The 20709-nt window shown below is 40.2% G+C and overlaps 1 protein-coding gene across 6 annotated transcripts in view; it reads right to left on the reverse strand.

The window, feature by feature from the left end:
* Ablim1 (actin binding LIM protein 1) overlaps positions 1-20709 on the reverse strand; it is a 137279-nt gene that overhangs the window by 14954 nt on the left and 101616 nt on the right. For 3 of the 6 annotated variants that reach the window (XM_026389160.2, XM_026389155.2, XM_026389154.2), the window contains exons 8-12: positions 20206-20283; positions 19276-19431; positions 15765-15800; positions 13947-14076; positions 1777-1824 (exon numbers count right to left, since the gene is read on the reverse strand). In XM_026389160.2, the coding sequence (XP_026244945.1) occupies positions 1777-1824; positions 13947-14076; positions 15765-15800; positions 19276-19431; positions 20206-20283 (448 nt within the window). Of the gene's footprint in view, positions 1-1776; positions 1825-3781; positions 3887-11802; positions 11923-13946; positions 14077-15764; positions 15801-19275; positions 19432-20205; positions 20284-20709 lie in introns of all 6 variants that reach the window. The other 3 variants (XM_026389157.2, XM_026389148.2, XM_026389139.2) reach the window with 2 other exon arrangements.

Here is a 20709-nt window from a genome sequence, read left to right on the forward strand (position 1 = left end):
TTCCTTCCACTAACCTTCTGGGTCTCAATTTGCTTACATGATTTGACCAAGGTCACCCAATAATAAGGGGTAGATCTTGGCAGGACATGGAGCAGTGTTTCTCAGAATCTCTAACCTCAGGAGAAAAAAAGAAAATACTTCTGCATAGAAAACACTACATGCTCAACCCTTCCTGTAGACACACAAAACACATTAGCAAAGGAAAGACCTAAGTTCTGCATCACACAAAAAGAGTGTGTGACTTAATTTAGATCCAGCCTTTCCCCAAAACATCAGGGCACAGACTGCAGTTTGGGGAATGACATCTATTCCTTTGGCACTGAAATCTGGCTGTCCTTTCTTTGACAAGTGGCCATACTACTATTAATTACAATAGACTGAAAGCAAAGACTTTATTTAAAGTCAGTATTGAAGGAAGTCAATCGATTCCTTCCAAATAAAGGCTCACATTATACAATCTCCTTAAATCCTAACTATTTTTGTTCCAAGAGACAGAGTCTAAATATTTTAATATTTTTTTAAAAAGTTTCAACTGATAATTCAAACTCTGGGAATCTTATTCTTAAATTAAAACAAAAAAGCATGACTTCAAACAGTACTTACTCATTAGAATTGGTGAAGTCAGTAGTTAAACATTCACATGTTAATGAGTGTGTGGGAAGACATTAAACCATAAAGAAACAAAAACAAAAACAATGTTAACAAACTTAAAAGGCAAGCACATGATGCAAAACCTCGAAAAATAACGAGAAAAAAAACCATAACTCTAGAACCGTTCCATTATACGCGGTCTTTTTTTTCCCCAAAATTTTGGCCTAATATTTTTTCCTAGTGTATTTTCAACTTTGCCTTTCATAGCATCCTAATTCTTAATCACTTATTAATGGCAACTGGATTCTAAAGTCAGCCTTCAAATTTCCAGGCACAACTTCTGTAAAATTTTCTGAAATCATTGGAAGACCAGTTTTGCCTATCATCTCTCTCTCTATTCACAAAAATTTCTGGCAGATAAATCCATAGAGACCTAACAACAGTGGACAAAATGTGATTTACAGAAAGTAATGTGACTTCTGGGATTAAAAAAAAGCTGCATTTCAGAACAAGAAAACACAATTATAAATCCACTTTAGTAATTCTTAGTTTCCAGGAATATCCGAGACGAACTGATTTAACTCAGGGGTCCTTAGAGATAAGAAAACTGAAGCAGAGCGGGCGGCATGATATCATAGAGCCATGTAGACAGGAGATGGCACAAGGATTACCACCAGTCAGCTTGTGCCCCATCCATTGCATGGCAAGACATTGGCATACCTCAGAAGAGGCAGGGGACTGGAATAACTAAGTCCATGTAGGCTTAGCCAAATTAATTTTTCTAAGTGTTTTTTTAATTAGTTTTAATTAGTCAAACTGCCTGCAAGCTCATTAAAATTATTTTAAGGTTTGTTTACATTATTTGATGCAAAAAAAAAAAAAAAGTCTTGTTAGGCTGCTTGTGGGCCCTTGTGACCAGTACTTTCCCTTCTCTATGAATGGAATAATACATGGCCCGATGGGCTCAGAAATAGGGGGTCACTTCCTGATCCAGCCAAGTATTCTCCATCCAGGGAAGTCAGTTTCACAGCATTTACACATCTTATCGGACCTAAAATCCATCATAATATACTGGATGCCCCAGTTTGATTCTCAAAAGCAGCAGCAATTAAGCCTTTCAGAAGACAGCAAAGAGGAGACAGCAGACTCTGCTACTTAAACTATGCGGAGGAAAGCGAGTTTTACCATGCTGTTTGTAGATGGGTGGTTTTCGGTAAATGTTGATCCCTTGATCTGTGAAAATGAAAAGCAAAGGTGTGTGATTATGGGAACCAGTTCAGTGATGGGAAAAACAAATCAACCAAGGGGCAAACCAAACTGAAGACTCCTGAACAAAAATAACCCAGAAGGCTAACGTTTGTATTACAAAGATTGCATTCTTTGGAAGAAAAGATTACAGAAATGAGGGAATTACTGTAGAAAAGTGATCTGGAAGCCTTTGTAATACATCTTAGCATATTGAGAGATGTAACTTATTCATGAGCCATTTATTTCAAATACATACTTCACTGAAAGTGGAATTAAAACATTAAGAAATGCAAGCAGTGGAAGCACTCGGATGGTGGGGAAGACATAACCAGTTTGGGGGGGAAAGCCCCAAATTGCTACTGTCTAGAAATTGAGCTCCCAGTAGATACCAGTGGCTCAATTTACTTTTTCAATTAATGAGTGGAACAGTGAAAAGCAATGTAGAACAATCAAGAGTATTTTTTTTTAAACACAAACACATTTTCTATGTGCAAGGCTAGCTTGGTGAGTTGATGGGATGCTCAAAAGAATCCTAATTTTTATAGGCCAAATTTTTTTTAAAAAGGAAGAAAGAAAAATAAAGGAGATACTAAACACTATTCATGTGTTCATATAGGACCCCGTTTGATTATGCCACCATTTCACTTTAGCTGCAAATATTCAGGAAATTTGAAAAAGGTTTCTTTTGGACACTATATCTTGGTGGGGCATTCTTCATGAATTAATTAGCCAAATTAATTTTCCTAGGTGGCTCTTTTTCTACTGGCCTTAGTCAAACTAATGGCAAGCTCATCAAAATTATTTTAGAGTTTTATTAAATTATTCAATGCTTAAAAATAAAGCAAGTCTTGTTAGGATACTATAGGTTGCTGTGTGGCTGGTACTGCCCCTTTTCTATGAATGGAATGATATATGATTTGATGGGCAGGAAGCTTTCTAATCAAAGTAGGTATTCTCCATCCAGGAAAGTCAAAATCCCAAATGTAGAACAATGTTCTTCAGGATTTCATGAAACTTTTAAAAAAGGGCAATCCTAGCTGAGTGGGCCAATCTCATTGAAGTTTCCTCTGTTTTATTAGGTAAATTTAGAAAGCAAAAGGAAAAAAAAAACTAATATAGATTATAAGTATATATTTACAGGGTAACTTACTGAACCGTTTTCAGTAGCTAAAAGGATCAAAACTGTATACTGCTGATGGGAAAATACCATTGTGGCCTCTGATGGATAGTCCCACCCTGAGTAAGATAGGGACAGATTCTGGTCTTTCCAGTTTCTGATGGCAAATTACTACTTGTGCTGGGACAGCCAATGCTTGTGGCTACCGGAGCAGAGCTGGCAGCACCACGCCTAAATTGCAAGATATCTCTGTGGGTTGGGTTATGGGGGTGGCGAAAGACCACCTCCCTGATCCAGTGCTACACCTCTCTGAAAAGCCCACCGCGGGAAAATCTCCACACTGAGACAAACAGGAAATAGAAAGGTATTCCCAAGTGACACTGTGATTCAATCTGGAGGATGAGAAGATATCCAGACTGCTGTCGTGGTCATTTAACAACGAACCACAGAGTGACATCTTTGAAAGAGTTAAAATTTTTGCAAAACAATTCAACCCTTCTTTTAAAAAAAAAAAAAAACAACAAAAAACCTTGAGGTCTCAGTGGTGATGTGCCTGCCTGGCATGACTGAGGCCCTGGGTTCAATCCCCAATATCTTTATTTAAAAAAAAAAAATAATGAACTTGAGAAAAATGGAACCTTCAGTGTGATCCTGGCACTATGCATATAGAACTTTTGAAAGGCATCTAGGTCGGATCCTGCAATTTAGGATTTGTCAGCTGTGTGCATCCCAATTAACAAGCATGAACAATGGAGACGAGACGAGGTTACGAGGCTACGTTCTACACTGTGACAGGACACCGAGACAGACCGTGTCAGCTCCTACCTGGAACATGGAAATGTTTAGGGGCCTGAGCGTAAGTTGGAGTTAGAGGGCGGCTGTCGGGCCGGTAAGGGAGAGGGGAGTTCCGGCCGCTGGACGGCTCATTGCCTCCAATGAGAAGAATGGAGAAAACAAAATGAGAGAAGGGAGAACAATAAAGAAAACCAAGCAAGCGTAATCAAAATTCAACACAGCAAACTGCAAGGAGGAGAAACAAAGGAAACAGACTCAGTTTATCAAGTTGCTGGCAAAGGTGGTGTCAGGTTTAGTTTCTCAAAGGGGAGGCTGAGTTCACGCGGACCCAGGTGGAAAGCGGTTAGCGGTCAATGCGTCATTCCAATGGCATGCAGGTGAAGGCTGTGAGCCGGCAGCAAACTGATCAGATGGCAAGGGCACTGGGTGGAATGGAAAGTCACTTGCTACTGATTCCAGATCAGTTGCCAGATGGGTAAATCCCAAGTACCAGAGTGGTGGGATATGCAATCCCCCCCGCACCAGAGGTACAGCTGCTTCCAAGCATGATGGCAGAGGCTGGCCATTGGAATGCATTTCTCTGAACTGAGGACCAAGTCTGGAAGCCAGAGCAGTTACCCAGGCTTTCCCCTTAGGAACAGCAAAACAGCTTCATTGCAGCATATGTTTCTGTTTTCCTCACTTTGAAATACACAAATGGAGTCAGATCCCTTCCTGCCAGGTGCTTGGGGACCACTGATATCTCTCTACCAGGCTAATGTCTCAATCACTAACACATTTTCCGAACACCCACTCTACCTGGGCACTGGACTACTACTGAGGACAAACAGGTGAATGAGACACAGTCCTTGCCTCCAAGGCCTCAGGGTCTACCTACTGAGGCTGACTGAAAAACATTCGTGTGTATGTGTGTGTACGTGCATGTATGTGTATGCACATATGTATACATATATGTACATGTATACATGTACATGTTTACTCAGAGGTGCAAGAAAGCTGCTAGGAAATGAAATGCAGATGTCATCGATTCTTCAGGAAAGGTCCCTTGATTTGGGCACCAAAAAGGAAGTTCTCAGGTGAGTGGGAAGGCCCATATTCTGTATGGCTGGGACATCATAAGCAGGGACTGTGATGTGTGGAAGCTACAAGACTGGTCAGGGTTCTTCAAGGCAGTATTTTGGGCATGGCTGGAGTGGAGGGATGCAGCTTGGCTGCAAAAGTCCCAAGTGCCACTTGGACCACCTCCCCTTCTGACCACAGGGGAGAACTGCTTGTATGAATAGAATGTGTAACATCAGAAAGAGATTAGCCACCACCCTGATTTTTCCTCCAACCCCATCTATAGACAAATATCTTGTCCCAAGAATATACCAGAAGATGTAGGGCTATGACAAGTTAATAAATTATTTATGCTAATTACTTTTATTATTGATTTTAAAGGGTTCTTTATATATTCTAGATACAAGTCCCTTATCAGATATTTGCACATCTTTTCCCATTCTCTAAGTTGTCTTTTTTGATAGTGCACTTTTTTGATAGTGCACTTTGAAGCATAAAGTTTTAAATTTTGATGAAGTCCAATTTACTTATCTACTGATGCTATTTTAAAGTAGATTATCAGAAAATAGATATCTAGCCAGTGTTTTCATGTTAAATTGTCCTAAATCTCACTAGAAAAGTGTGAAAGAGTTGCTAGAGTTTTAAAATATGGCAAATAGTTTTTAATTCCTCAATATGGACATTTTTAGGTAACTAGAGCCCAGACCTGTACCCAATGGGTAGTAAGATATTCTAAATATGATATCTGGATTTGCTACTGGCTCAAATTTCTATTTGAGGCTATTAGAATCCCAGGTTTTTGAGATTTCAGACTTTTGTCTTTTTTCCCTCTGACTCACTTTAGCATCCAGTTCCCAATATTATAATGTTGACTTATTTATTTAAATTAAATATTAGCTTCTAAAAGTTATGAAGCTTCATCCCAAACTTCATCTACTAAAAAACTTCATTAAAAAGCTAGTGTACTGGGGCTGGGGTTGTGGCTCAAGTGGTAGAGCACTCGCCTACCATGTGTGAGGCACTGGGGTTCGATCCTCAGCACCACATAAAAAAATAAATTAATGAAATATATTGTGTCCACCTAAAAACCAAAAAATAAATTTAAAAAAAAGCTAATGTACTGGGGTTGGGATTGTAGATCAGCATTTGCTAGAGAACTTGCATAGCATGTGCAAGACCTGATTTTGATCCTAAGTACCACATAAAAGTAAATAAGTAAAATAAATATATATTGTGTCTATCTACAACTAAAAAAATATTTTTTAAAAAGCTAATGTTACATAACAAATTAGAATAAAAAAATTTTAAAGTGTAACATCAGAGATATGAAAAATGTGCTCTATGTGTGTAAGATGAATTGTAATACATTCTGCTGTCATACATAACAAATTAGAAAAAAAAAAAAAGGCTAATGTCCTGGTGCACACCTGTAATCCCGGCTACTCAGGTGGCTAAGGTAGGAGAATCACAAGTTCAAGGTCAGCCTGGGCAACTTAGCCAGACTCTGACTCAGTGTAAAAAATAAAAAGGGCTGAGGATATACCTCAGGGGTAGAGTGAACCTGGACTCATTCCCAGAACTGCAAAAGCAAAAAAACAAAACATTTTTTTTTTAAATAAGGTGATTTATTTAATCTCACTCTCCCAAAGAGCAGGAACTAGCTCATGTCTGAAAAAAATACATGTGAAAATAGAGGCAGAGTGTGGCTTGCACTGAGAAGCGAACGCTGTGTTAAACCCATGGCTGAATTAGAACTGGGTCTCCAGTGTCCTCCCCAGGGCTCAGCTGATTGCGCAAGTGCTTAACAAGTGTCTGAGAATGGACTACTGAAGTAGGCAACTCATCCACCCCACAGCTGTTCACTGGCCTAATTCAGGAGGCACCACTGCAGGGTCAGCCAGCTTATCTCTTTGATCTCTTAAGGAAAGAAAGCCAGATGCTGTTTTTCAACAGTGGGATCCCAACAGCACCTCTCTATGACTTTCCCATTGCAGTTTATTTCTAATAACTCCAATTTAATCATTCTACTGCAGAAAAATTCTTTAACTCTATAAATATTAGAAAATAATTGATAATTGAAAAACAAAGTAATTCTTGGGGCTCTTATCAAAAGAAGACACAGAGGGTCTCTATTTTCTGGCTTTATTTTTAAACGTGTCTTTTGAAGGCTCTTTCTGGGTCCTGAGCCATACTGCTTTTTTTCTTTAATCCTTTACCTTTAACCCTAGTGTCCTTGTAGGGGAATTTTGTTCTCATAGGTTTGGGTTGCAATACCCAATCAGATGAAATTTTCTTAAATATGTTTTGATAATTATTAGCCAGTATCATGCACATACAAAAATATCTGCATATGCAGGACACAAAGGTTGAAGGTTATTAGAAATAGGTATTTGTACAAGTATTACAATCTATCAATAAGATCCTCAGCTGGCAGGTGCCAGTAGAAGATACCCATCACTTCTTGGGTAAGGTTAAAGACTCCAAGGATCTTGGAGAAGCTGCCTGCATTCCCGGGAAGTGGATTGGCAACAGTTGTGCATGTCGGCAACAGTTGGGTGTAGCTGTTTATTTGTGTGATCTTTAGTAATCATTGATCTCTCAGTTGTTTAAAAAACACTAGTATAGTCAAGTGTTTATAAGTAATATTAACTTCTGACAAGACCTTCTTAAACACCAGGTAGAGAATGGTTCACCAATATGTTCATCTCAGAGACTCTGCACAATATAATGTTCAAGCACCACACTGGCTCAGCAGGGAATGAGGTCTCTGAATAGATGGTGTTGCCAAATACCAAAATCTGAGCCCTTGAAAGTCATGGAAAACTGGGGGAAGATTTTTTAAAAGCAAAGGAAGAATTCTCTTGATGAGGCCTCTTCCTTTTCTAAAGTAAAGACCTTCTCTTTAAATATTTAATTTCAACCCTACCCTAGCTCATGAAGACCTTATGAGGTTTTGAACTTAGCTCAATACTTGGGCAAAGTGATGTATGAAGCATCAGATGAAATATCATGTTTGAAAGGTATTATTATCATCATAGCCACTCTCATCTGCTAGTTAGAATAATACTGTTTATAAATACTACACTAATATATGTGCCTCTCATATGATAGCACATACATCACATACAGAGATGATTTGTTCCTTAACTAAGTCCTTGAATTAGGCCATTCTAAGTTTTAATGATATTAGCTATTGCAATGAGAACCTATAACATACATACACACATACACACATACATACATACACACACACACACACACACACATACACACACACACACCTATTTATATATTGGTATTAACTTTAAGCTTTTTCTTTGTCAGCCTTACAAGCCAATTTTCTAGCCCTTGGTAGATCGTTTGCTGGCAGGATTCTCACTATACTTATGAATCCAAATGCTTTACTCAACTTTGTTCTTCTTTTGGGAACCAGGAAAGCCTGAATGACTAATTCTAAGATAAGTGAATAGATATGGAGGCGCATGATTATGCTGGAACTTGCTAGCTACACTGCCTAGCTTTCAGGCCTCCTCATGCTTATATTCCAAAGTATAAATGCACATGTGGAGGGAACCTTCATACTGGCAGCATCTAGAATTCTGTGACAGTTGCAAGATTGCCAATTCCTGCTTAAAACTTTAATAGGAACTTCCTTTCCCCAGTATGTGTCAAATATGTATTTGCATCATAGCAACTCATATCTATGGCAAAGTGGAAAAGATTCCTTTCAAAGAGACTTAATCTATGCAGCCCTCCTGCTCACAAATCCAATTTATACTTCCTGTCCATAGGATGTCATATTTAGCAGTATTTCAAAGGGGGAAAGAAGAGAAACTCAGTAAGTGTTGCACAAACAAAGTCTGAAATAAAGTGAAAAAAAAAATTTTTTTTTCCAGATCTCTAGTCAGGAAGTTGTCCAAATGGCCCAATGATGACATACTAACACAGAATGAGGCTGCAAGGAAGGTTGCAGAACAGAAATAAAACCAGATGGGTGTTACAGAAAATGGCTGGGGAAGCAGGACACAGTCTGTAACATGCATCTCAGCTTCTCACCCATGCACATGTCCTCGGCTCAGTGAGCTCTGGGGGCTTGGGCCACATGCATCAGAAACAAGGACCAGGAAGTGGACTTGGGCAGCTGCAGGCTGGGCTTCCTGCTGCCAGAGTAGCAAGGGCCCCTTCTGTTTCTGGCAACATGTTCCTGAGATGGACACCCTACCTTTAATCTCACATTCATTTAAAAAAATAACTTCCCCATGACCACAAGTTCCAAAATAAAAAGTTAATGTACCCTTGGGAGACATCACCCCATTTGAAAGATCTCTTAGATGCATTCCTCAAATGGCTGTAAGTTTCCTTCCATCTGAAATTTCCAAGTGCTAAAGAAGCCGTCCATGTAAATGGACACAATAACTAAGAAATAATTCCTTGGAATAATAAGGATTTAGCCAAATATGTTAGGCTTTTAAAGCGATATCTTTATACAAATTCTCCATGTTTTATTTGCTGGGTTAGCAAAAAGCTCATCTGATTTAAAAAATAAGAATATACTGCTATGTACATATTTTTATCGGAAGTATATAAATTGTTTCATGTGAATAAAATATAGGCCTCTATTTAATAAAAAGAAAATGAGAGAAAGAAGCAGAGATCATTAGATGTTTCTAAAAGTGTAAGTTCAGGGTCACGCTAATTCCTCTTGGTCAAGTGCTTTTTATAATTTAGACAACATTTGTGTTGAAAACTTCAAAATCAGACTGAAAACAGAAAACAATGCATCTCTACATTTTTTAACACTGAACCATTTGGGCACACAGAGGTATTATAATTTTGTAACTTAAATGATTGAGAACGATTATTTGTTTTAGCCTCAATGAAGATGCAATTTTCTAGTGGGTCAGGAGACTGAGGCAGGAGGATCATGAGTTTAAAGCCAGCCTCAGCAACTTAGTGAGGTACTAAGCAACTCAGTGAGACCCGTCTCTAAATAAAAAATGTTTAAAAAGCTAGAGATGCGGCTCACTGGTTAAGCGCCCCTGGGTTCAATCCCCAGTACTGCCCCTCCAAAGAAATGTAATTTTTATTTTCTGGTTTTAAAGAGATGAAAAATAAAGGTTTGCTTAAAAGTTTTTATTTGCACCTATTTATGTGGAAGCACGTGCACCTAATGGGAACAAGCTCTTCTAGGGATGCGAGGGGCTGGGGTCTGGGCTGGCTGATGCCTGTTCCTAGTATGGGCCCTGGGCTAGTTGCTTAGCCAGGGCCTCTGCTCCACGGTCTTCCCACCGGGATGCCTTCACAGGGAGGCTGTGAAGAGTGAATGGAATGAGGCAGTCAGCAGTGTTTCCAGCACCATGCCAACCACATACGGGGCACTCCAGCTCATATCTTCCCGATGAGGGCTTGCATCCTTCCTGATGTATAGACCAGGCACATAACACTCAAAAGGGCAAGTACCTAACCCGAGGTCACAGAGCCAGCAAGTGAAAGGAGTAAGATTTAAATCCTTGATTCCAGTGCCTCGAGCTTTCCCTCTCTCTACATGACCACTTGGGGACACAGGGTACTGCTAGTCACAGAAATTTTGCCATGAATTATATTATACACTTTGTGTAACTTTTCAGGGCCAATGACATTTTTCATTCCATAGAAAGTATCTCTCTGAAAGATGAAACATGCCATAACCAAACTAGGAAATCGACACTTTAATGAATCAAAAATGTGTTTTTTCTTGAATACCAGAAATAACCTAAGTCTTAATTTGGCCAAGGGCTGCTTTATTAAACTCTCTTTAAAATACATGCTGATTTCCTTCTGGTTTTATAAACATTCGCTGAAGTATCATCTTGACATATGGATAATAATTTCTCCCCAAAATACTAATTAGCAATAATAGTTTTGAATAATCTGTCAAAGATTTTAGAAAGTGCTGTGCCTTCCAAAAAACATGCTAATGGCAAATGGTGTGTCTTCAGTAAGCATGTCAGCAATATTATTTTCAAAGCATGGAAAATGCTGGAATAGCAAATTTATAAGATAACTAAGCCTGCTACAGCTATACTTTAGGACTCAGTCACTCAGGAATCTAAAAGCTTGAGTAGACTGACAATGAAAGTCCAGGAAACTAGAACATTTCTGGTCAATAGATGCATTAGCAACGGGAGCCCTGCTTTAGAAAGTTCTAAGACCCAGAGTAACAATGGAGCTTGCTTCCTCCTCCTCCTCCTCTTCCCTGTGCTATTTTTCTTGTTAACTTGTTTCAAATCAAGATTATAGAACAAGTTAGCTACTCTGTGGGAGCTCATGCTTAATTTAAATTATGGGCCTCTTCAGGGCTCTCCTCTCCCCCAATGTGTGTGGAGGGCCCCAGCCCAGGACTCCGCAGAACCACAGCCACAATGAAGAATGGGGAAGAATGGGGGTGCAGGCAGGGACAGGAAACAGAAGGCAGAGCCTCTTCTCCATCACGTGGAAACGAGGACAAATTAAAAGCAAAGGTGCGGAGTTACGTTGTCACAGATCATGTTATGTTGCCCAAACATGTTAATGTAGTTCAATTGCTTATCCTAGGAAACACGACTTTTAGACATTTGTTACTACACACTATTGGGTTTCGCTGAGATGTATCCCATGTTGAACCCAGGAAAATACCCCAAGTATATATTATATTTTGCTTTTGATGCGGACAAAAACAAAATAATAATATACCTGTTTTTTCTAAGTGGCAGATGACGAACCATACAGTCTTAAATATACTTCCTGTTTCTTCATCTAGAGCCCTTAGAAATGACACAGCTCTCCAAATGCAAGCTGCTGTGCCAGTTCTAAGGCCACCGTTGGGTACCATCATGACACACGCAGGCATGCTGGAGGGTCAGAAGCTAGGTGGCTGCTCTAAGTCTTGGAGATGTAGCTTATTAGCCTTGCCGGGGTGCTAATAAATCTCCACTACGCAGCGCAGGTGGCCCTGCCGAGGCCTGCCTCCTTACCTTTGACATGGGGAAGGAAGTGGTGTCGGAAGGGGGGGTTGGGGCGGGAGTCGCTGTGGGTGGAGCTGAAGCTGCTGGTGCGCGGGTGGGACACCCTCTGCACACCAGGAGACAAAAGCTCTGTGCGGCAGGGAATCGGGACAGGGCCGAGGAAACAGAAAAGAAGAACAGAAATTAACACAGGAGCAGGGAAAGTGGCACTGTTCCAACGGGGGGACAAAAGTGTTAACCAGGAGTCTGAAAAGAAGGAAGGAAGACGAGTTACGAATGCACCTGCAGAGGGTTAGGCGAGGGTGGACAGAGTCACTCTCAGAATAAATGGCTTTGGTGAGGAGGAATGGTCCCAGGTCACGCTCTGGCAGTTTGACGCCAGCTACTGTCGAGCAAGGACTGGGCACAGCATGTGGACTCAGTGACACCGGTTGATAAAAAGCACCTGACAAAATGGAGCCCTCAGAAATGCACGTGAAAAATGACAGTCATTTCAAGAAACGTGAAAAGAAGTCCTTGTGTATAGGGGTTGTGTTATTTTTTTCAAGCTGCAAACTCATCCCACTTTGCAGTTTTACATTTTATTTCACCTACACAGAAGGAAAGTCCGTTTGTGTTCCCCAGGGGGCAGAGTGGGGTTGGCTCTTGAGAGCTGACATCACTGGGGATGGGAAGCAGCATCTCAGAGAAAGAATGGACCACTGCATCTAGATCTGGACCTGGGCGATGTAAGACATCATCCAGCACCCAGAATTTGTGGGGTGGATACACTGGGGTGTTGTACTCAGATCACAAATACCCTATGAGTTTCATTTTAAATGGTTAGGGCTCCAAAAAGACCAGCTTAACACTTGGAATGTGCATATTTGTAGCATATTGTGAAAGGAGGGAAGAACATTCCAAAGGGTCCTGGCATCAGAACCATGATTGGAAGAGATTAAGACTTTCCAGTGCTCAGTCAGGACCGGAGCTTGTCAGGGGACAAGTGTTGCTGACTGACCACTCCCTTGCTGCTCAGGGGTGTGTGGAAGAAGATTACCCTGCAGCCCCCACACCATTCCAAAAGAGCCACAGCTGGGCTCTCAAGGGTCTTGGAATATGTACATCTGCAGGTTACAGCATGAAGGATTTCACACTGCCCAGAGAGCAGACTTAAATGGAGTCCCTTGTCCAAGACATGAATAAAATGAATGTAGTTGCACATTAAAAGAGAAGACGTTTCCTGAAAACTTTCATTTAACTTAATTCATTTAACATAATTCAATAAGTAAATACAGATAAACCTAAAGAAATGGATACATTCCTGAAATATCCAGTAGTTTCAATCTTATTACATTCTGCAAATCTCCTTTGGTTTTATTCCTTGTGTTATTTAAAAAGTTAGGATTTGAATGGGTTTGTGAAGTCTTCGTAAATGGACAACATCACCCCCAGGTTTGTTTGGAGGCCAACATCTTCCCTGTGACTTGCTTTCTCAGGGCTTCCTGGATCTCTCCTGGGATCGCCATTCTGCTACACACATCAGACCTCATTAAGAGCTATACTAAATTCTCTGCAGAAAAAGGGCAACCTAAAGTCTGCTACTACGTGACATTTTCTACTGTGGTATATTCCTGAGATTTCTGTATATTCCAAGTTTGATTCAAAATCTTAGGGTTGGGAGGCATCTCAAAAGTTACTAGTACAAGCCTGAGTCCTCTTTGTGGAAGGTACATAGCCACACATGCTTAGAAATGCTAGGTGCCTACAAGAGGGTATTCCAAACCCCTGTCAATAGATGGCTAGTACTGGATTTTAGACGATGCTGATATGTCTAAAAAGCATATCAAAGTACTTCCTGGTGGAGATCTTCATTATAAGTCTCAAAGTGACAAAAATCTTATCACACCTGAAAAAAAAATCTCCTTTGCTTCCAATATTTCACTGTCAAAATATAATTTAATAAATTACAGTGAATATAGCCATAAAATGATTGATGTTCCAAGAAAAGATATAACACAAAATATAGTTGGGTATTAGTTTTCTTTTTGTTATGGGAGAGGATCAAAAATACTAAGCAGTCAGATTTTTTTCAATATGCTCTGCATGGCGGGATTTCACACAGAGGTAACAGCTTATCATGTAGAGTGGATACTGGGAACTGTGGCCCTTACCAGGTCTGTGGAAATGCTGGGGAGAGCGCGAAGTGGTTGGAGTGTAACTGTGGCGGCTGTATACAGGGGAGTTGATGGAGCCCTGGCTGGTGGAGCGATGGATCACCCGATCCCGAATGTCCTGGTAGCCCTGGAAACAAAGCATGGGAAAGAGTGAGGGCAAAATACTTTGATGCTACCTATGCACATTTCCAACAAAACCTGGTCCATAGCCAACATCGCTGGGGAGTTATCTTGGCTACCTGTTGGTGTTTACTTCTTAGGGTCACATTCCATAAATATGTAAGCACCCGAGCATTTTGTGTCTAATGCATTTTGTTCAAACCTGCAGTTCTTGTAATTATTAAAAAATTAAGATGTAAAATCATAAACCCTATGACCATGTTTATATTGTGCTTTTCAGTTTTACAAAGCGTGTCCACCTATGTCAGATCTTCCTAATGGTAAGGAAGAGCATGGCATTGCCTTCCTTCCCCACTAACGTGAAAACAAGGTTCCAAGCAGTCAGACACACAAGTGCATAGCTAGCACAGGTAGGGGTTCCCATCCAATGGACATCCATATGCTAACCTCATCCTACATTCTGACCACTGACCCATGCTGTAACACTATATCTGGTGACATTTTAAAGTTGACACACCTGGAGAACTTGATGATTGCCTTAAGGCCAGTAATTCTACTCCTCACCTTGGGAAGTATATTCCAGGGAAAGAATTTAAAATGATCTTTAAAAGTAATAATTCAAAGATTTTTATAATACCACCATCCATAAAGGCAAAGATTGGTATTATATACTCAACAATTGGAGAATAATTCAGAAACGATGACATATCACTTTGATAGAATAAAATGTCACCCATGTCCAAACCCAGAAAAAGACATATTGGGTGATAGGTACAATAAATTAGACATGTACAAATGCAATATAAAACTGTCCAAAAAAGTTGGAAGAATACAAAAAGTATTTTATGTTTCAGGAGTTTGTTGTCCTGTGAAGCTTCTACTAGCACATTCTTTAAAAAAAAATAACAACTTAAAAGAACACATGAATGACTGAATTAAAATCTCAGTGCGGTAGCTTTGTGAAATTGGAGAGCAAATGTCAAGGAAACTTTGGTTTGATTTACTTGGCCATATAAAATATACAATATATATTTAAAATAACACAATGACAACACAAAAAGCCCCCAAAAGATGTGCTTCAGTCTTACAACTAGTCCATAATTAAAGCTGGTTCTTCATAAATTCAGTTATAATTGTTAGATCAGTACTAGAAATCAGTTGCTCACAGTACTTACCCACAAACCATGGAAATATTATGACTTTTCACGATCTTGAATTATAGAGATTTTCTATGATGAATTGTATAAAGAGTATCCAGAAAGCTGCTTGATGCTAAGACCAGAACACTGAGTTTACACCAGAAGAAGTGGCTTTCCGGAAGATGATTCTGCTTATGGACGACACTATGACCACTGTTGGCCTCATCAGGTGACACAGTGCATTAGGGTTCAGATAACTTAAGTGTAGATGACATGGAGAGCCCCACACTGGATGGTGGCCTCAATACCTCCAGACATTCGCTTAGCAGTTGAAGGTACAAATTCAGATTAACACAAGGCCCCTTTTACTCCACAGATTACATTTAGAAAGTATTGTTTTTTAAGGTCCCACCTTACATGTATGTAATCCCTATGCCACTATAATCTCGGTTTTTGTTTCTTTATGTATTGTGTCCTTTTTCAAAAAATTCCAGTCTAGGCAAGATCCAAACCACTTGCAAATTTCACTCATTAAAATGGTCAAAATGGTACTTACTTCTGCTGATGGAGTAGGAGACAAAGTCCTTGGAGACTAGGACAATAAAAGAGAAGTCAAAGTCACAATGTTGTAAAATATTTTTTACCAGTTTTAATTAGATTTGCTTATCAGAGTAGTTGGGAACATTATCCCAAATACACGTGCCAACATCTGTTACCCATCCCTGTCTTCAGATTTAATATTTACTGGGGCCCATGGTAAACTCTGATAAAGTTCTTGGGAGAGATTCTGGTGCACATTTTTTTGCCCAAGAATCATGGTTTTAACAAATATATTGTTAATAGTATTGTTAATAAACATATTGATGTCTTAAGTGATCAAACTGGACAAAATGGAATTATTTCCCCCTATATATTCAAACTACGCCTAGATTTCCACTGTACTGAGTTATAACATCTACAGAAACATGGGATTTTGTAAACATGTTTTTAACTAAATTATAACTTTGGCAATCACTGAAAAATAGTTTGGTAGGAGTGTGATGACCAGACATGTGGTATCCTGTCCGGGCTGCCTGGCCAATTTCACCACCACGCAGCTTCTGGCTTCCAATCGTCCAGGTACACAGGCTTCCTTAGGGCCACCAACAGGCCAAGTCCTGTCTCACCTCAAGGCCTTTGGACCTTTCTTTCCTCCACTACCAGGGCTTTTCATGTAGACACCTGCAGGGCTCACCCCCATTTTCTTTTCTACGAAGTCTCAGTTCAAAGTCACCCTCACACAGCACCTGCTGTGACCCTCCTGTGTAAAACAGCAACGTCTCCCCCAGCATTCTTTCTTGTTACTTTCCTTCATTTTTCTTCATGACACTACCTCCCTGTAGAATTCTCCTGTGTATCTGTTTACTTCCTGTCTCCCAAGCTCAATGAGGGCAAGGACTCTGTTTATAACAATCTATTCCCAGTGATGAAAGTAGCTCTTGCCACATATTTGGTGCTCAGTGAATATTTTCTGAATAAATAAAATGTTTATAATAAAAATGCAAAAAGTTTTCAACTAGAAGTGAAATGCAAAATGAGCATTCTAAAGAACAATGTCAGCAGTGGGTTTCTTAGTTTTAGAATTTGATCTTTTCCCCACATTAACAATGACATGGCAGACTCTCTTGCACTGCAAGCTTCCTCAGGCCCCATGGTAATGTCTGAAACTATGGCCTGTCTCTAGGGGATCTTTGCTGGTCAAGGATGGCCCCCTGTGGAGAAGCTAGCTCTGCTCCTGCTCTGGTGATGCATTCTGGATCCACTCTCCCAGGTGGAGGGCTACGCAGAACTCAAAGTTACTCCTGTGTTTCTAAAATGTCTATATATGGATTCTACAAAGGAAGTGCTAATAATGAATGGAATAAATAATAGGATAACTTGTAAAGTTGACTCCTTGCAAGATCCATGTGTTGGGGAGAGTTTGACATATCTGATATCTGTTCCAGGAGACATCCTCCATCCACAGAGAAACCCTTAGGTCACCATTCCAGGTTATGATGGTAATGGCATTGAATCTGAGAGCAGCTAGAATTTCTGTTGAGCACTTATGTATGAATTACTGTTCTAATCTAAATACTTTACCTAATCCTTATATAAAGACTTTAGAGGTAGGTAGCAATTATTGTTTCCTACCTTGAGTTTACAGGGAAGGAGACTGAAGTATGACATTTTCTCAGTCATATGGTTCATAAATATAGGGTTAGTAAATACCAGAGTCAGTGTGGGTTTTTTTTGTGTGTGTTTGTTTGTTTTTGTGGGCAATGGGGATTAAATCTTAAATCCAAGGGTACTCTACCACTGAGCTACACCTCTCAGACTTTTTTTTGAGACAAGATTTTGCCAAGTTGCTAAGGTTGGCTCAAACTTGCAATCCTCCTGCCTCAGCCTCCTGAATAGCTGGGATTATAGATGTGCATCACCTTGTCCAGCCACAGTCTGATTTTAAATATTGAAAATTTCACTTCAAAGCCTTAATCCTTAAGAGCCTGATGTTTTACTGCCCAAAATGGATTCACTTGGAAACACAGACCACCATAAAAAAACTCAGCTCCTCCTTGGTTGTATGACTTGAACATTAACAAATTCTCATCCACTTGCTCTAAGACCAGCCCCTATGTAATTTGTTCGGGAACCTCTCCTTGCCCTTGATCACTTAGGTCACCTTGCAACACTCTTTGTTGCCCAATGGCAACTCAACAGCCCAGGCCATTCAAACTGCATTTGAGAGTGGCCACAGATGCAATACAGCAAAGTAACCACTAGGTGGCACTACATGAAAATGGATGTCACCTCTGGTTTAATGGACCAGGGCAATGAAGAGTTATGATCTGAAATAAAACCCCAATTAGAAAATAAATAAATAGGAGGAATGTTATATAAATATAAATCAATGTAAATATAATTATAAAACAATAAATATTATCTGTGTATAACTGACGACAAATTAAACAGATTCACTATACTAATATGCTTTTCCTTTATCTCATTTAAGCCTGAAAACACTGTGTGATTGTCCACTCTCGTTTAACTTTGGCTGATTTGAGGCAACTACTTGGTTAACATCTCCCTCAATGGACTCAATTAGTCTACAGATGATTCCAATTTAAAACTAAAGTGGGAAGGGGTGCTGGGGCAGTAGCTCTGAGGTACAGCATGTGTTTAGCACGCTCAAGGCCTTGGGGTTAGTCCCCAGCACCAATAAATACATAAATAAATAGGGAAAAACAGAATGAGTTGAAGAGGCCAGGAGAAAAAGACCAGAGGGAGGAGCCCAAGGGATGTGAAGCTGTGGCCCGGCAGTGGGGTGTGTCTGTTGGCCAAGCACCACTAAGCCCCAGGAGGACAGGTAATAATGGTAGCAGCTGCCGTTTGCTGAACATTTACACGTCTGTCCCTCTGTTAACTGCTCTACATCGACTAGTTTATGTAATCCTTTCTAGCCCCCAGTGAGGTAGCCTATTTTCCAGATGAGGGAGGTAGAATTGGAATGGCTGTCACATGGCAAAGTCAGACCACCAGTGTGTGGTGATCCCTGGGTGGAGCCCAGGTAATTTGATTCCAGATCTCACCTCATCCCAGTGTACTTTGCTGTTACCACAATCTCTACTTTTTTTCTTTTCTTGTACATTCTGATTACGTGAAGATGCTGAAAACTGTAGCTACCAAAATTTCGAAGATATGCTCTCTCTCATCAAGGTCCCCATGAATATACTTCAGGCTCATTTGAAGGTCAAGACCCTCAGAAGACCCTCCCTCCCTTAGTCTTCCCTGACAACTCTACAGCTTCTGTCCCAGCCTGACTCTGCTGTTTTATGTGCAGTTCACTGGTTCTCCCACCTCTGTAACCTCCCTTGGGACAGAGATTACGTGACAGGTTTTGAATACCCTAAAGCACCTGGTGCGGAAACCCACAAACAAAAGACAGTCAAAAAGACTGATTTATTTTAACTCCAAACATCAGTTGTTGCACGTGCGACTACAAAGAAAGTGAACTGCGGCACATCCTGCAACCACCAGGAGTTTATTACCTCTCCAAGGCTCTGTCTCTCCTGCTTGTCATCATAGCCCGAGGTGTAGAAAGGCTCATAGGTAATGAGATCAGGACGTTCAATGTCATAAATTGCCTTGACCTTGGGGATGGCGGCTAAATCCTTGTAATCCAGGATTTCGTTGTCTACTTTTGCCTAGTAAAGTTAAATGGAGGGAATTGTTACTCTGCAGTCTCATTTCTTGAGAAACTATTGCCAGTAAATTTTATGTCTTGTTTAAAATGCGAAGACCTTAAAACAAACCAAAACCCTTGCTTAGCACAGCCATGCTTTCCAGTGAATTACCAATTTATACCATCAGTTAATCAGGTTTTTCCCCCCTTAAATCATCCAAAGCTTAAGAAAAATTATGTGCAGAATTTGTTAAATATAAAAATGTGTAAACCTGAAGAATAATTTTCTAATTTACTACAGGAAAGGAAAGAAATCTCAAACAGATGGTCAAGAAATCGGTTCCCAGATGGCTAAAACCAAGAACTGCCTATTTAATAAACTAAATATTTAAATATCTTTGATGTCAGAATTGAAGAATACTCAGCAACAGTGTTATAAAAATATATAATTAATCCCTATATATCTGTATGTAAGTTAGGTGTGACAATTTTAGAAGTCCAGGACTGGAGGAGACGCTCATTATAATTTGCAAGATCCAGGGTTTGATCCTCAGCACTGAAAAAATTTTTTATAAGTCCTGCATTTTGCAATCATCTTGTGATCTGATGACCACATACAAATTGAATCACCTGAAGGAAAATATGACCTGGAGGGCTGACATACCAAGATGAACACTGGATCTCTAACAGAGATGAATCATTTTGCATTAGCTTCTGTTTTGGATTGTCCATTCTGCTATTTCAATCCCCAAACTTAGCTGCCCCACAAATGTCCCTTCTGGAAGCAGATACTTACATAGATAGTGTGACCTGGTGAACCAGGGATGCTGGATCCTGGTCTGGAATAAATACTTTCTGAAGAGGTCCTGGTTGGCTGTAAAATAAATGGTGACTTGTGAGATTTCAGGCCATGGCGTCAGAATCAAGAAGGCCTGGGGCCCTAAGCTTTACTAAAACTAGTTAAAGGAGGAGAGATGTGGTATCTTTTCTTTGCAAATAAGGGAAAATACAACCTTGAAGGAAAGGGACATGTAGACTAGTTTTGAGACCTGGCACCGAAAGTGCATTGGGGGCCTTTCTCAGTGTCTTCCTCTTCTTGCTCCCCACAAAAACCTCTGGCTTTCTCATGCAGCACACTGCTCCCCCTCTGCATGGCCACAATCCCAGCCCTGTCACCACCTCAGCTCCTCTGGACTATTGCAATGCCCTCCACTGTGGGCTTCCAGCTCTTGCCCTTGACTTCTTCAAATGCACGTGGCACCCAGTGGATCTTTCAAAAGAGATTTATGTTATTTCTTTT

Source organism: Urocitellus parryii, chromosome 5, assembly GCF_045843805.1.
Source record: "Urocitellus parryii isolate mUroPar1 chromosome 5, mUroPar1.hap1, whole genome shotgun sequence".
NCBI classification, from domain to species: Eukaryota; Metazoa; Chordata; class Mammalia; order Rodentia; family Sciuridae; genus Urocitellus; species Urocitellus parryii.